The sequence below is a fragment of the Myiozetetes cayanensis genome, unplaced genomic scaffold, assembly GCF_022539395.1.
Source record: "Myiozetetes cayanensis isolate MyiCay16 unplaced genomic scaffold, myiCay2020 scf3, whole genome shotgun sequence".
NCBI classification, from domain to species: domain Eukaryota; kingdom Metazoa; phylum Chordata; class Aves; order Passeriformes; family Tyrannidae; genus Myiozetetes; species Myiozetetes cayanensis.
In genome coordinates this window covers 32,860,753-32,877,508 of record NW_026087521.1, presented here as the reverse complement: position 1 = coordinate 32,877,508, position 16,756 = coordinate 32,860,753, and the positions used below count along the sequence as shown (strand labels likewise).

The following is a 16,756-nucleotide window of genomic DNA, read 5'->3' as shown; positions in this document are numbered from 1 at the left end:
CTTGTCTTTGGTCTCTGGTTGTGGGTTGGGTTTTTTCCCTGTTATGCTAGAGAATTACACAGTTCTCAGCCACTTTCCAAACTGCCAACTTTCTGTTGGACTGAAGTTGCTTCTGGCTCCAATCCCAGTATTTGGGGCGAACAATAGATCCTATTTTAGTCTATACAGATTTAATTGCTGTGAATAAGATTGACAATTATCTTCTTTTGTGTCTGAGAATCCCACCAGCTGTTTTAGATGCATTCAAATAGTTGCACCATGCTGAACTCACATGTCATATCAGGAGCTATAATGCCAATTTTCAGGCATCTGGTAATATGTCCTTGGCCTTTATTTGTAAAATATTTTTTTCTGCATTTAATCCCGTTTCTTCTGTTTCCCTTTAAACCCTGGTTCTCTGCACTGGGTGACATCATTAGTCATACCAAAGGACTTATATATCAAAGATGCATTTTGAGGCAAAAGTATTACAAATAGCAAAAACCCCACAGCTATTGAAAGATAAGTTGTTGGGCTTTTTTGTTGTTGTTTGTTTGTTTGTTTTTTTGCTTTGCTCCCTCCACCCACATAAGCTCAGGTGCCTATGTGGGAATCATCTCACCACATGCTGACAACCTGCTGTGTCAGTGTCTGGGCTCAGCTTTATTGTCCACGGAGAGGAAGAGACATTTCATGCTATATAAACAACTAAAATAGGTCAGATGAATCATGCCTCCAGATGTCTTCTTTCTGTTGGAGCTAATCACCCAGACTTAGTAAGCAGACTTAGCTGTCTGCACCACAGACATCTGACTAGATCTCACCTCTGTGGACCATGCTTGTAGCAGCCAGTCACATGTAGGTGACTAGACACATGTAGAACCCTAAGAAGATTAAAAGTGCTTGGCTTCTTGATGCAGAGCTACTGAAAGTGCCAAGGTGAAAGTACTCTGGGCCTGTCTTCTTGAAACCAAAGGCAGAACTGAGTGGATTTTTCTAAGAGACATATCAGGACTTGATGTCCACAGTTACATAACACTAAACTATGGTTCACCAATCGCTTTCTCATTGCTAGCTTCCTAGACTCATAAGATAAAATATAATAACTTTTTTTCTCTCTTTTCAGAAATGCTAGTTTAAGCAGGACTTCTCCCTGTAAAAATCTGGTATTTCTGCCTCCATGCTGTATCTTCACTCTTGCTGTGAAATACGTTAACTTGTTTTTTTAAAAAAAGAAATCGTTTCATTGCACAGGTGTCCCTGTGTGGTAGCACACTGGCATGTGAAGGTGGAGGTTGCTTACAATGGGAAAGCCAAGAGATGAGATACTTGAAGTTTGCTTTCATCCTTTGCTTGAGAAGTTAGCTCTCTTGCTAATTTAGCAAATTGTTCAGCTGCTGAATTATGTGGGGCTTTCTTTTCAGTCTGCATATAGCATTGTTTAATATTTATTTAGAATCCTGTCAAGGGGTTAATAAATTCACAACTTCCACTTTACCTTCATGCATATTTCGCATTTGTGCAACTCTAATTTCTGAAAGCGAGTTGTTTCTTGGTGTAGCAGGATGCAGGGACACCCTAATACCTCATTTTATTCCCTGATACATATTTTTACAGTTCTTGACACAATTTTAATTTCCCAGTGGTCTGAGAGGAATGGAGAGTGTTGCATATAAGTTACAGTAGTCAATCAGTTCTGGTGTTGACTTTGTTCTTATTGAGACCTCTCTGGGATTGCGAGTGCCTTTGGTCACACTGTGCAGGATCTACCACGTCAGGGCTGCTTAGGTTTGTTTGTGCCAGACTACTGCATCTCTAAGCCTCTTTGGGCACAACTGATTCTTCTTAGTCATAGCACTTTCTAAAATATTTGATGTTCACCCTACTTACTATGTTTGTGCTAAGTATTTGCCAGTCTGTAGGTTTCTAGTATGCCGGTTGCATTTGCAAGTGGAAACTTGGACTGAGGTTTCTTAGGTGATTTTGCTATTGACTTTGGAAAGGGTAAGATTCACAGTGGAGGCAGATGCACAGCACAAGTAGAAGAGATAGTGTTGGAGAAGCATGACTTTTTAGTCTTCACCATGTGTCACTGAGCTGCTCCCACTTGGTGCCAGATCCTGTGCACACACAGTGGGTCAGGCAGGTGCTTTGTGCTTTGCTCCCTCTGCATTCCCATATGGACATGGTCCTGGACAACCTGCTCTAGGTGAACCGTGCTTGAACAGGAGATTTAGACCACATGATCTCCAAAGGTCACTTCCATCCTCAGCTGTTCTGTGGTTCCAAAACTGTTCCTTAACCTTGTTGAGTTTCCTCTGCTCTTGTGTGGGAGCACATCCCTTCATCTCACACCCTTTGCAAGGACAGCAGGAGCTTGTAGGGACAATTTCCCCTGGGGTTGTGGCATGCCATGTTAATACGTGTTGTGCAGACCCCAGAGCTTCAGTACCTTCCCTCTGGATAAAGGTAGCTGATAGAGTGGGAAGGGACACCCTTGTCTCCAAGCTGTATGCACACACAGAGTCAAACACTGGCTATATCGCTGCTGTTGGGTAGAAATTCTGCATTTGGCTGTGATTCTTCTTTTACTGGTTCTGATTTTTACCAGGGTCCCTTTGTTGACTTTGACTCTAAATAACCACTGCACTTGAAAATTTGTGTCTGTGATGGCTGAACAATTGAGCAAAGATATGAAGCACTTTGACCTATATTACATGAAAGATAGGTGTTTTCAGTGACATGATTAACTGAATTTTGAATAGCTTGCCTGAAAAATACCATAAGTTTTTTTATAGAGTTGTGTATCCATGTCTATATAAAGTGTATGTAAAAGTACTGCAATATTTTCTTAATCCTTTGCATTAAATACTGTGACTTTTTTATACTTTAAATTTAGGAAAGCTAATTTTGGAGTTGATTTTTAGCCCCAAGCAGAATGAATGAACAAATATACAAATATACAAATGTTCTAATGTGGTCTATCAGAATTAAGGTAGCTGCCATTTTTCAGGCTCAAGATTGCTGATATTTCATTGGTTCAACATTTTGCTTATATTTTAACAGTTTCAAAGATGAGGTCTAGAAAAGCAATTTTAATAGTAGAAGTAAAAGATTAGGTTTTGAGGCTTCTGTGGCAAAAAGTCATTGTAGTGTTTTTTCTATGTGGTCCCTTCCTGCAGACCTGCCAGCTAATGTTCTCCCAGAGGAAAATTGATGAATGTAAAACCCTGGTAGCAGGGTATAGATTTTCTTTGATTATTAAAAAGTACCAACATATGAGTGGCTTTGAATTAATTTTCTACTTGTGGATTTCTCATAATAAAGCTGTATGTAATGTTTTCTCTTTTTATTTTTCCCCCTTGCCTAGTATATATGTGCTTTCATACATACACAGTTTCTGTAATGACTTTAAAGAATAAATTAGCAGAGTGACTTTTTTTCAGGTTGTGGAGGCTTTACAACACCTGCTGCTATAGAAGGATATTGTGAATAAGGACTTAGTGTGTATCTGTGGAAACGTGTACCTTCTATGTCACACTTGCAGACATTAGCTTGGGGCTAATTTAAGCTGACAGCTGCATAAAAGGGATTACTGCTGTCACCACTGAACTCCTGGGGTTAACCTTCACACATGCTAAATATGAGAGATAATTTTTTTATTTTTAAAGCTTGGAGCAGTTTTGTATAAGCCATTTATCTTGATTTCTCTTAACCTGAAAGAGCTGAGACTATGGCCTACAGCAGTGTAGTCTAATGGTGTGGGATTTACTGCATTACTTTAAACACATAACTTGCTTCTCTGTAAGCATAAAGAGAGCTTTTATTTGCATAAAATTGCCATTTCTGTAATGAAGAAAGGCTTTATTTTGGATGTGCTTTTGAAAGTAGAACTTCGGGAAGGAAATTGGGGAAGAGGGGGAAGTAGCCTTTTGTTTTCTTCATGCATCCGTGCCATGTGCAAACACTCATTTATGAGTCTACAAGAAAACTGAAGTATTTTAATTCAAATTGAACTTTTGGTTGGGGTTTTGTGTAGTAGTAGTAGTAGTAGTTGGTGGTGTAGTAGTAATAGTAGTGTTGAGCTTGTAGGTAGACCAAATATGTCTGAGGCCCAGATGACACTTACTGTAGAGATTAGGGGCAAGTTGCAGTCCCTGCCATTTCATCATTTTAACTAGCTTGATTTGTGTATTTCTGTCACATAATTCTGTGGGGACAACTCACATGCAGCCCTTTTATCTCCTAGTAGTGTCTCTACTACTGTAACCTCCTTATGAGGGATGCTCATGGTCAAGACTGTATTCAGCCTAACATGCAGAAGGTGTTGTACAGCTCATGGGAAGAAACTTGGAAGTGGCTGCTTTTCCTTCGCATTCGAGGGAAAAGAATGGCAGAACTTTGGTTCTCATCTTGAATGTGAGCTCAGGGATAGATCCAAAGATGTTTCTCATCTAAAAGCAACTGAAAATCACTGTCCAGTGATGTGTAACTTGGTGTGCAGTCAAAAATCAGGTATTGCTCATCAATGAACTTTCAGGATCACCCTTAAAGACTAAGATGGTGAAGACACATGTGATAAAATGGCTGTGAAGGAAACAAAGAAAAGTTGCTATCAGGATGTGCACAGTGTGTTTGCTTTAGATTGAACCAGGTTCCTCAATGTCAAGAGTTGTCAGTTCCAATGTGTAAAGTTACAGTGACTATTGACACATGGGTAATGAGCCACGATGAATTATATTCCTGTAGAAAGGTTCCTTTTCTTTTCACATCTATTTTGGGTTTTTTTAATACTTTCTGTTTCAATTTGCAGTTCAAAACTTATCACACCAGCCAAAGCTGGTAAGCATTTGTTGCCTTATCAACAACAAAAATCTAGAAAAATCTAATAATGCATAAAAATGTCAGAATTTTTTGTGCAGTTGTATTCATCTGAAGGCTGACTTCACCAAACTGAATGTGCCCTCTTCATATAGGAAACATCATTTGAAGAACTTTCAAGGCAACTTCTTCCTGAATACCATGGACACAAGTTCAGGCCCATTTCCCCCAGATTAGCAGTATTTGAGAACTTAACTGTCAGTGAGAAGAAGAAAAAGGAGTGAGGAAGGAGTTTCCTTAGTGGAAACTGGACTAGAAGGAAGGACACTGGTCAACACAAAGTTGTTTGTTCTCATTCAAACACTCTTCCTTATATTTCAGCAAGCTTTGAACAGCCAGACAGAGAAAGTTGTTTTAAATAGGATGATGAGCAGACTGACCTGGCATGCTCTGCAATTTCATTGTGCTTTGTGCAAAAGAAACGGTGGTTCTCTTACAGTGTCAAATTAATCTTTGCTTTTGCGACCTCTTCTTACCCTATTCTGATAGCTCGTACAGGAGCGAGGAAAGAGAATTTGGCAAATAATATTGCCATCTGTGGCTGAGATTGCCCAGCCCTGAAGCAACATCATGCTTAACCACCTTTGTGTCTCATGGGTCTAGCTCAGCATCTGCTTGGGGCTCACTGGCCATTGGTTTTCTCCTGTAATAGCTGCATGCTAATTATCAAAAAGAGATGCTTATCCATGTGGAGTGATCACAAAGCTTGCTCCATTCCTACAGTGACCTGCAGCTGTTTTGTTCTTTGTAGTCACTTAGTATTCAATCTTTTTTTTGGAAAGTGTAGCTGGATGATATGCTGCATAGTAGCATTTTGCAAAGTCCATACAAATAGCGTCAGAGTGGACTTCCCTTTCAAGATGCCATTGACTTCAGTCCAAAGACAAGCTGTGGTATGAGGTTATGATCACTTACCACTGAATTTGTGATAAATTTCCAGCATAAATGGTATTTTACTTTTATGCCTTTCCTATTTTAATCTCATATTTAGTTCTTATCAGTTTTGTAGTTTCTAGCTGGACCCCAAAGTGAACTTGGCCTAGGATGTGTGATTTCTGGTCCAGGAAAACATATTTTCATGTAGATCATTGCAAGATTTTATGGCTAAATATTCACTTCTGCCTTGCTTAATAAAATGAAAGTTTTAGTTAGCCCCATGGATTTAGAGAACCAGTTCAGGGATGGCTTCAATTTCTGCCTGCAGTGGACAATACTAGTGAGTGCTTTGGTTTTCATGCACGCAATGTGACAGTTACAGTAACGAAGGAATGGAACTGTTTAGGCTGCTTGTAAAGCTGCCTTTCATCTGCAGGAGGAGGATTGAACATCGCTTTCAAGTTGATTCCCAGTGCAGAAATAAATCTTTTGTGGGTGAAAGGGAGGAAACAGCCACCTACCTGGAAATCTAAGACTGTAAATGAGGTGTCACAGAAACAGGCAGTGACATCCACTCACATGCTAATCCATTAAGGGGAGAAAAAAAAAGATGGGAGGGGGAAGAAAAAGGATGAGGGGGGAAAGAAAAGCCAGCAGTGCTCCTATGAAAGCTTTATGATATCTTTAATTGTCATTCTAAGACTTGAAATTATAACACAGAAACTGTAGGAACATATTGTCTGTTGCCTAAACGTGTTGTATTTGTTCATGTGGGTTACTACTGCGTTATTAGTTGGGTTGGATGCAAGGTGATGCCATGTAGTGTGGAGGAGCATGTGTGTACCACAGCTGGAAAGAGGAGAGAGGCTGGCTGTAGCTCCTGTGAGTGGCTGGAGCCAGCCGGGCTGAGTGGGGAGAGAAGGGCTCTGTGCTTCCTGATGAATTGATTAATTCAGAGTCAAAACAACTACAGGTGTCCACTGCTACTCTGAAACCTCAGGGTAGGGTAACATTGAAAATTGCAGCACAACAAACTGCCCAGGGATATATATCCTCTTTTTACTACCTGCTTTGTTTTTTTCTAACCCTTAAGGAGGGAATGCAGAGCTCTTGCATTTGTCCAAGATTAATAAATTGAAGTTTCTGTGAATCAAATGAGAACAGGTTCCCCAAGTAAAGACATCTTGTGGAACAATTTACAAGCAAAGCAATGCTCCTTCGCTTCAGCTCATAGGCTCTGTTTTAAGCTTCTGTTGTGGGCTATATTTTGCACCAAGTACATAAGGCACCTTGTGGACAGCAGGAATGTCATTAACATATTTATTTCAGAAACTTGTATATGCTAGAATTGCAGAAAATCACTCTTATCCACTATAAATAAATAAAGCATCACAACAGCAGCCCTTGGTTATCACTATTTAATTCTTGCGATTATTGAATACAGCTGTTATTTCTTACAAAAAGAATTGTTTACTTCCCCAGTTAGTAGTATTATGCTTTGATATTGTTAGTAACCTGAAAACTGATAATGGCGAAACAAGGAGCATGTTCAAAATTATATAGTTTAATAAGTATTTAAGATTCTATGTCTGCTAATAGGATAAATGATGGAGTTAGAGAATTTCCTTTGGGAAGAAAGATAAAGACATGGTTAAGAGAAAAAAATTTGGTTTGGTGATTGAAACATTTTTTTTTAAGGCATGTATTTTTTTGAAGCAAATAACTTGTTTGCATGAATTTTCTTAGTATGTATTTTTAATATCTATGGTACTTTCAGCTTTTATTAGAGCAAAGGTGGAATCTTATCCATGTTTACAGAGAAAAGCATTTGACAGCATCTTTTGTAAGACATCTAACTAAAAACATCAATTTGGGAAAAGCAACTGGTCCTTTGCTTTCTGTTGCTGGGTCCTTGCAAGCTGGTTTTGTTTTCTTTAGCTCAGCCTCTTCCACTTTCAGCTGATCATTGCTGCCTGGCACAGAGGATTCCTCACCAACAAATGCTTTCTTTGCTACTCTTTCTTTTGGGTATTTTATGTTCCAATGTCAAACTCTATGGGCTGCACAGATAATACACACAGCCTCAGCCTTAACCTATGTAGTACAAGCTCAGGTTGCTCAGAGCTTTGCTCTGGCAGTGCTTATGTAGGTCTTACAGAGAAGGTGGGACTGGAAATGTTCTCTTCTACTGGGGAGAGGAACTTTGCCTTGTTGAGGGAGAACCCGTGGGGTTTGTGGTGTCCTCCTGTGGTGGTAGGAGGTTGTCACTTACCCCACAGCTCAACTAAACTGAGGGGGTGAGTCAGGCTTTCAGGTTTTATTTGTTATGCCAGGTAGAGGTAGAGTGTACGTGAGGCCAGTTCCCACACTTCTCCTGCTACAGCACAGCTTCCCAAGCTCTTGGAGCTCTCCTAGTCTTTTCATTTCAAAAAGCGTGTTTTGTGTGCGCTGCTATTGTTGTGCATCATTCAGAATTTCTACTGGGCTTTTTTTCTTTACCCAGGTGAGTTAAAAAAATAAATGTCCTTGGATGACTAAATTAATTTTTTTTTTCCCCCCAGAATTTGAGATGTATGCCTGGGTAAACTCTCCTCCTACAGCACAGCTTGGAACTTTGGCTGATGACAACTTAATGTAGTATCTAAGAGCATTACATAGGGAGGAGTAAAACAACCAAAGAGTATATGTACTGGTACTGATGCAAAAAACCACAGAGGGCTGAATAGAAATGCTTCAAAAGACTGAAGCTTCTTTTTGTTTGTTTGTTTGTGGGATTTGCCTTTTTTTGTTTTGTTTTGAAACTATTATCAAAGCCTGTTTTGGATTTGTTCAATTGGCCTGCTTTGATTCATTTAAAATAAACTTAGGATTTTGCAATCAGTGACCTTGGCACATGACTTTGAGCCTTGTTTGTTCAATGAAGAATAGAAGCACACTGTAACCTACATTTACATTCAGTCAGATGGGATTTGGGGTCTCATGAGATACCAGCAGAATGCTAATTGTGAGCCAAACTAGGTGGCTTCCATCTGGAGGATTTGCTTTTAGCTGAGGACATGTTTAAGATTAGTCTGGTGAAGTACTGAAGTGCCCATCAAGGTTGATGCAGGTACTTCAAGCGTGACCAAATCCTACCACCTCATTGTGCAGGCTTCAGGAAGCTCCTGTTCAGATTGTGGAATGTTTTTACTAGCACAACTATACCACAAACTAAACCTTAGAAATACTTATTTATTACTGAGCAATGTTTTTGACACAGTAGAGACAATGAACTCTGTAAAAAAAGGAGGTTCTGATCCAAATTGGATTTTATTTGGGTTGAACTTTGAAAAGATTGGCTAGGAGATAAATGGGTATTAGGGGAGAGGAGGGAAGGGATTGAATGGAGTTGATCATCATTTGGTTTGATAAGTTTCTTGAGGAATTTGGGAAAGAACAAAAGCAAGAATTCCCTTGAAAACATGTCTGAGTAAAAGCTAGAGAATTATGTAGACCTCAGTATTTTAAAAATAATTTTAAATTTTTTTTTCTTTACCTTATTATTAATATTAGTGATAAAATGGATTTGAAATGATTTGAGATTTTTCTTTGTTTGGAGAGGTGTTTTTTGTATTTATGTGTGAGAAGGGAGCATTTTATCTCATCCATCAGTAAAGTGAACAAAATAACTTATTTTTTGAGGTAGACAGAAAAGCAGATATGAAGGGGAAATCTAAGGAAGCTGAGACGCTTCATCTGTGGAAGGAGGGGTAGATTTTTCCATAAAAAATTCCTAAGGTCTAATTAAGGGTTACCTTTTACTTACATGAATATCTTGTTAGTTCTGCTTTGTTATTTGTATAAGCAGCTTAAATGTGATTTTTGTCCTGGTAAGTTACAATCTGGGAGAGCAAGCAGGAAAGGCATCAGTGAAATCAACATTGGAAAGCTGGTTGAACAAATTGCCTGGAGGAGGGATTTAAGTAACTGCAGAGAGAAAAAGATTTCAAAAGGCAGCAAAGTCAGAGTTAATTGAAGCAGAGCAGAAGATGTTACCAGCTTCTGTGCTAGGCATCAGGCACCAACACATAGTTCAAGCTCTGAGATTACAAATCATGGGGCTTCAATGCAACCCCTTTCCAGGGTTTGCATATGAGATGGGATGTGATGAGGTAGGAGTAGAAGAGTGCCTGTGTCAGGAAAGGAGCAGCTTTTGGCATCTAGACCTTGCATTATCTGGTAGTACCCGTAAGAACTGTTTTGACATTATGTTAAGTTCAGGTCTTCGCAAGGAATAAAATAAACTTAATCCTCTGATGGAGAAAGGAAAACTGGAATTTTGGGAGATACAGTGGGTTTCTGAAATGAAATGTATTGTTCACAGCCTCAGTCCCCCATCCTCACTGCACTGACACCCCAACTCCCATGTCTTCTCAGTATTCAGTGTTGCCAGGTTCCTTTTGATTATATCCTGTTCTGGTAAGGTGCTTGGTGCATAGTTTCAATTCCATGCATTCGTGGTAGCTGACTGCCAAGTTAGTCTGTTAGGTTGCTTTGTTCTCATTGTCTTTCTGATGTATTCAGTGTCTTGACAAATTTTCTTGGCAAGAGCTTTATAAAATGATACCATATTGTGCATAACTTAACTCATCGTTATACTTCAGAACATCTTCACCATACAAGTCCTGAAGTCCATTGCAAAGCTCAGAAACCAGGGTAACTCCAATACTTGAACAATTTTTGCAAGGAACAATAAGTGTTAGGAAAACACTGATTTTTGTAAGGAGTTGCTTTTGTCTGTTGTCTTTTTTAAAATGGAATTGAAAACAGAAGCATTAGTGAGGAGACTGGTCAGCTAAACTGACTGTTGATTAGCTCCTGATCTGATAAAACTACACTTTCTGTGCTGCTGTGATATTTTAATCATGGTTGTGGCATTTCAAACTAAAGGGATGTTGGTCAGCTGATTTAAATGCTTTACTATTCATGGTTTTGGGTGAGGTGAGGTGTATGTGTGTCTGTCCCCCTCCCCTGCCCCTATGTTTGCATATATGCTTCTGCTTTTTCTAATGTCAATAAAATGTGAGGTTTTGGACTGGAAGCTTATTGCATCTCTGTATTTGATCTCCCATTGCCCAAAGGTTAAGCACTACAAGGGGGTGAGTGGTTAAATTGCTCACAAGTGCCTTGCATATAAAAGCTTCTCTCTGTGTGTTTTATAAAATAATTTTATCCACAATTAGTGTTTATTTGCGAGAAATACTTGTAAATGACTGGTGGTATTGGGCATAGAGTGCAGTGTAGGACATTTAGCACTGTAAGGAAACTTTCCATCTCTGAAAGCAGTTAATTGCAGGGGGTGTATGTTTCCTTAGAAAAAAGAGACTGTTTTTTTCTAATCAGAGGCAGAAATACTCATTTGTGTGTCACAGTAGCATATTACTCCTCCAAAGTCAAAAGAATCTACTACCTTTAAGCAAGGTTGACACAGAATGGACATTTCCACAAGAGCGGGCAAGCTGGGGCAGAGTCCCCTGCAAGCCGTCCTTTGTTATTTGATTTATTTTCGTTTCAACAACCTTTAGCAGGTGTTTTCCTACTGTGTAAAGTTTTACTGTAATGAAAATGTTAGAGATCAAGAAATCAGTTATGTCTTGGACTTGCCGTCAGGATTATGATGTGCCTTCAAGCTCTATTAGTTTCTGGGGAGGCAGCAGTTGTTTCTAAAGGCATTGCGTGCCTGGTGTGAAACTCAGCGTTTGTTCAGTAGCAGAAATACTGTCTCTGAATATTGGTCAACTTGTTGACTCAAACCTGTAATAGAGAGGACTGGGTAGATAGTGTTTGTGGAAGAAGACATGCTTACATCAAAGTGACGGTGTCTTTGCTTGGCTGGAACAAGGTGTGGTGGTCTCAGCTTGCACAGGTTTTCCCAGTGTGAACCCAGGACTGTCAAAGCACGTGTCAAACTGAAGCAAAACTGGTCAGTTTGTGATGAGATTCTTGTGTAGAAGGTGGAAAATGTGTATGAGCTTGATTCCTCTGAGATGGATGACAGTAAGCACGGTGTTTTGGATAATGTAGACTTCTGATTAGGGTATTAAACTGTTAGTGGAATAGCTGTTATTTCAGCCTGACCAAAACAAGGAAGTTGTGGTGCAAGTCTCAGGATACTTTTGGCTCTTCAAAGCTTGTACTGAGCTCTTAGTGTTGGTTTCTGCATGCCTGCAGCTCTTCTGTCTACGCTGCAGGTGGGACAGATGGTTTGAGGTGGGCTTTTTGTGGGTAGGGGGTTATGCTGTGCAGTACCAGTGGGGTGCATTTAGTATGCATCACTGTGTTGCTGTTGTACAAGCAAGCTTGACTAGCCTGTCGGAATGTAAGGCAAAGTCTTTCCTTTGTATTTCTGTCATAGCATTTCTAATATATGCCATTTGAACAGACTGCCTTTAGCAGTAACAGCTTTGTAGATTTATAACAGGTATTTTGTTTGTGCAAGACCTGGAACTTGACAGCCAACAGATTCATTATTCATAGCAGAGAGGCTGGCAGGTAGAAAAGCAACTGCATATCTCATGTTTCAACTGGGAGGCATACTGTTAACAACTTTGGCCATAAAGTAGTCCCTTTAAAGAAAAGTATGGTGTGCCCAAGAGTAAAATATGCTCATGATGCCATTGGTCCTTATTAATATAGTTCTGCAGAAAACTCTTGTAATGTCATGTGTAGGTGCATGAAAACAAGCAAGTATGCGTTTGTGTATGTATGTATATGTGTTAAGTCAGACAGGTATTTTAGTTCAGTCAGTACTTGCAATACTGTTGGACTCTGGTTCTGTACATCTTGAGTCACATATAAGATACGGAACAAAGCTTCTGGGTTTTGCTAACAAGGCTTCTGGGTTTTGCTAACAAGGCTTCAGGCTTGCTAATGTTTTCTTTTTTTTGTTTTGTCTTTTCTTAGGGTAATAAATGCAGGGAAGAGCACGCACAATGAAGATCAAGCCAGCTGTGAAGTCCTCTTTGTCAAGAAGAAAGCTGGAGGCAGTAATTCTACACCGAACAAGAACTCTTCAACAAAACGGAGGTCATCACTGCCCAATGGAGAAGGTCTCCAGTTGAAAGACAATTCAGTAAGTAGACTTCTGTATCTTGTTGGTGGAGAGGTACAAAATAAATATAAAAGGAAGTGGCAACATGGCACTAAAAGATGTTTACTGAATATTTCATATCTTTTCAGTTACCTCTTATTGATTATCTCTGCTTAAATGCAGAGCACGTCACTGTATTTTTCTTAGCTCTACTACTTGACTTCTGGTCTTTTTTGCATTGATAAATGCTCCTTGCATCTAAGATGTTTTAGTTTAAAGATGAGCAAGTATTGATCAACTCCTTGGATTTTCCTTTTTGTTTCATTTCTGAAATATAATCTTGAAAAATTTTAAGATGATCAGAGGGCTGGAGCACCTCCCTTGTGAAGACAAGCTGAGAGCTGGGTTTTTTCAGCCTGGAGGGGAAGGGAAGCCTCCAGGAAGACCTTAGAGCAGCCTTCCAGTACCTAAAGAGAGCTGGAGAGGGATTTTTTACAAGGGCCTCTAGTGAAAGGACATGGGGTAATGACTTCAAACTGACAAAGGGTTTATGTTAGATATAAGAAAGAAATTCTATACTGTAAGAGTGGTGAAGCGTAGGAACAGAGAATTTTACCCAGAGAAGTTTGGCCAGGTTGGATGGGGCTTTGAGCAACACAGTCTAGTGGAAGGTGTCACTGCCCATGGCAGAGAGGTTGGAACTAGATAATATTTAAGGTCTCTTTCAACCCAAACCATTCTATGATTCTCTAATATACACAGATGTCTCACGGTGCCACAACCAGAGGTCAGCCTCAATCTGCTGCTGTTTGGACTGAAGCTACACAGGGCTCAGATAAAGACCTATGTGAATCATATAGGCTGTTAAAATGTCTCATATCTAAGCCACTATAAATTAAACCACATCTTCAGCCAGTGTCAGACAGTTACCTGCCTTCTCTAATTTTATGAATTATTAAAGCAGGAGATTCTTTTGGTTTGTGGAGGTAGGGTAAGGTCATTTGTGACACAAAGTTCAGTGATTTTTGCAGACTGTGGCTTCTCATTTGTGTGGGATGTATGTCAGGCACTTGTCTACTGGCAATCTTCTGCTGTTCTTCATCTGTCTTGTTTCCTGACTATCTAATTACTTCATATGCTCTTTAAGTCTGAGCTCAGCCCCCAGGAGAGATTGATAGTGTGTATTTGATGGCAACATTTCACCATGTAACACTAAATGCCCTGTTTGAATATTGGAATCGGACAATGTGGACATGCAGTATTCCTGCTGCTGGAGAATGCAAGTTGTCTCTAAGTGATAATTAGTTTTTCAGTGGACTGTAAATAGCCTTTTTTGGTAGTTTTTGGGCTTGGGTTTTTTGTGTGTGTGTCTGTTTTAAATCAGGTGGTGATTAACAGTCTCTCTCCATGGCTTGGTACACCTGATGGCAGCAGAGTTCATCAGTGTCCTGAGCATTCCTCTGGTATTGTATCTCTCCCCACATCTTGCTCCCCCTGTTTCATATTTCATTATTGCTGCAGCATTTTTAAACTGAGAGATCCTCAGGGTTTGCAAATTACCCTGTTCTTTCCTCTTGCAAATCTTTCTTGAAATCACAAATTCCAGTTGCTTCCTGCTGATCTTCCTCATTGTATTCAGACAGTCAAGATTTCTATTTTCAAGTATATATTTGTGCACTTCTGGATAAAGAATTGTGCCTGGAACTTGCTGGGACTATGAGTTCTATGTACAGTCATGCAAAGCAAAACAGAATTTGTTTTAATAATCTGTTTTAAAAAGTCTTTCCTAGTAAGTTCATGCAACTGTCTCCTGTGGGCTCATGCATATGCTTGGTTCCAGGAGTGTATTTAACTTTTGTATGCATTAATGGTGTTTAATGAAGCAAGCATTTGTCCACAGTACTTGTTCGTGTGCATAAAACACAGCAAGATAAGCAACAGTGTCCTTGGTCCATGTGATGAGCTTGTTTGACACAAAGGGAATTGCTGTGCCATGCACACAAGCACACTGCAAAGACCCCTGTGCACACACCGGCCTGGGTAGACACATCTTGATGCTGTGCAGAGATACTAGTTTTGGTCTCACACTACATTTAAGTTCCAGACCTACCATATGAGATACCTGGTCAGGGGCCTCTGCATTTAGGGTGTGGGTGAATGTACCTGTGTGCATATGTTGTGCTGAATTTGACTGGGTTTTCATATTTGGGTGGCATGCATTGGACATTAAAAGCTTTATAGCATTATTTCACAAAGCCCAATTAATTTCCAGTATCAAAAGATTCTTAGAAGCAATGGGATGGTCAATCATCTTCCTCAGAAGGAACTTTTTTCCAAACAGTGCATAGTTAATAAGACTAGATTGCATTAAAAATAGAGAGATCTGAAACTGTGTCATTATTGGAAAGGCATCTTAACAAGCCTTGATGTTGTCCATTGTTACCATTGTCATGCTTTTATGGTATTGTAATGGTGGGGTCGATAAACTGAATGTTTTTGAAAGCTGTTCTTTTTATCCATTTGAAATTTAATGTCAGCCTCATTAAATATCTTGTTACCCAGTGTTTATGAGAAGTATCCAATGGATTTTTCTGATTTTTTTCTTCCTCTCTTCACTAGTGTATTTCCTACTTTTGATTTTGTCTTTAATCTTGATTTTGGAATAAACAGTCATTCCCTTTCAAATTTCTTTTCAGATCTGCTGTTCTTGATTCTATTTCTGACATATTTTGACCAGAAATTAGCATAAAGTCTGAAGTCAGGAGCCAGCTGATTAATATAATATAGAATACTGTTTTCTAGTTACTTATTATATTGTTCCTTTTATGTTCTTATCTATAAGTTTACTTCTGTAGTCTACATGGCACTCATTTTTTAGCTTTATAAAACCTATTCTACTGTGTTATTAGGCCACAGCTTGTGAATTTAAATTTGTAATATATTTTCCCAAAACAGGTAGAATATTTCTTGAGAAAGTTTTCTCCTAGAGGGCAGTCTAACATTAGCAATTAGTAGGATTTTTTCCCTTGCTACATCTTTTGTTGGTAGAATATATCTAAAAAGGAAAAGAAGCCCCACATTTTTATAATGTGTCATATTTTTGTTTTCATGTCTTTATGCTGTGAGGTATAATATTGTTTTACCCTCTCATAGGATTGTTAACAAACACCTTTTAAGGAGTGTATGAGTTTGGTGTTATATGATTCATAGTCTATGTGAATAGGATGTAGAAATACCAGCTTGAGACACTATAGTGAATGACAGAACATCATCCCATTAAGTATTTAGTAAGAAAGCCAGTGGCTGAATACTGTAAATGCCTTAGAGGAAAATCTCACCATAAAATACAATCTGAAATTGTCTGTGAGGTGGAGCACCTTACAGAATTACTGAAGAAAAAGGAATAAGGGAAGCGCTTTATTGCAAGAAAATATTTCTTCTGTTCTTGTTTAGTTTTTTAAAGTGTGGAGCACAGGGAAATAGGCACTGGAACTTGTCAGTCTCTTCATTTAACAGAGCCCTTTTCATCATCCTCAGATTTTTCTTTCTTTTTCCACAGAAGCTTGGAGAAGGCCATGTAATCTTTGTTTTATCCTACCTTTTTGGGAAGTTTGTTAAACTTAAATGACAACTGCATTTGGGATTGTGTCATTATTGTTGTTTCATGCTAATGCCATCAATCCAGCCCTGGACTTTGGCAAGGCAGCACAAGGGAGTGTTGTCCACACAAGTTGGGTGTCACTATCATGACCTTCACTCTGCAGGTGGACTCTGTGGAGCTTCCAGGACTGGGAAGGAGGAGGTGGTAAAATTTGAAGATGGAGAAGTGGACATTTCTTTAGCCCTGACACACTCACAAATCCAAGGAAGCCTGTTAAATAGCATAAACGTGGTTTTGTTTTTTTTTTTTTTTAAAGGGTGGGTAATAAATTGAGCAGAGTAGTGAAAGGA

At 39.2% G+C, this 16,756-nt stretch overlaps 1 protein-coding gene across 1 annotated transcript in view; it reads left to right on the top strand.

Moving 5' to 3' along the window:
* The window catches only part of PPM1H (protein phosphatase, Mg2+/Mn2+ dependent 1H), a 130,554-nt gene that overhangs the window by 47,614 nt on the left and 66,184 nt on the right, over positions 1 to 16,756 (top strand). Inside the window, exon 2 of the mRNA XM_050323813.1 lies at positions 12,679 to 12,847. Within this exon, the coding sequence (XP_050179770.1) occupies positions 12,679 to 12,847 (169 nt within the window). The remainder of the gene's footprint in view (positions 1 to 12,678; positions 12,848 to 16,756) is intronic.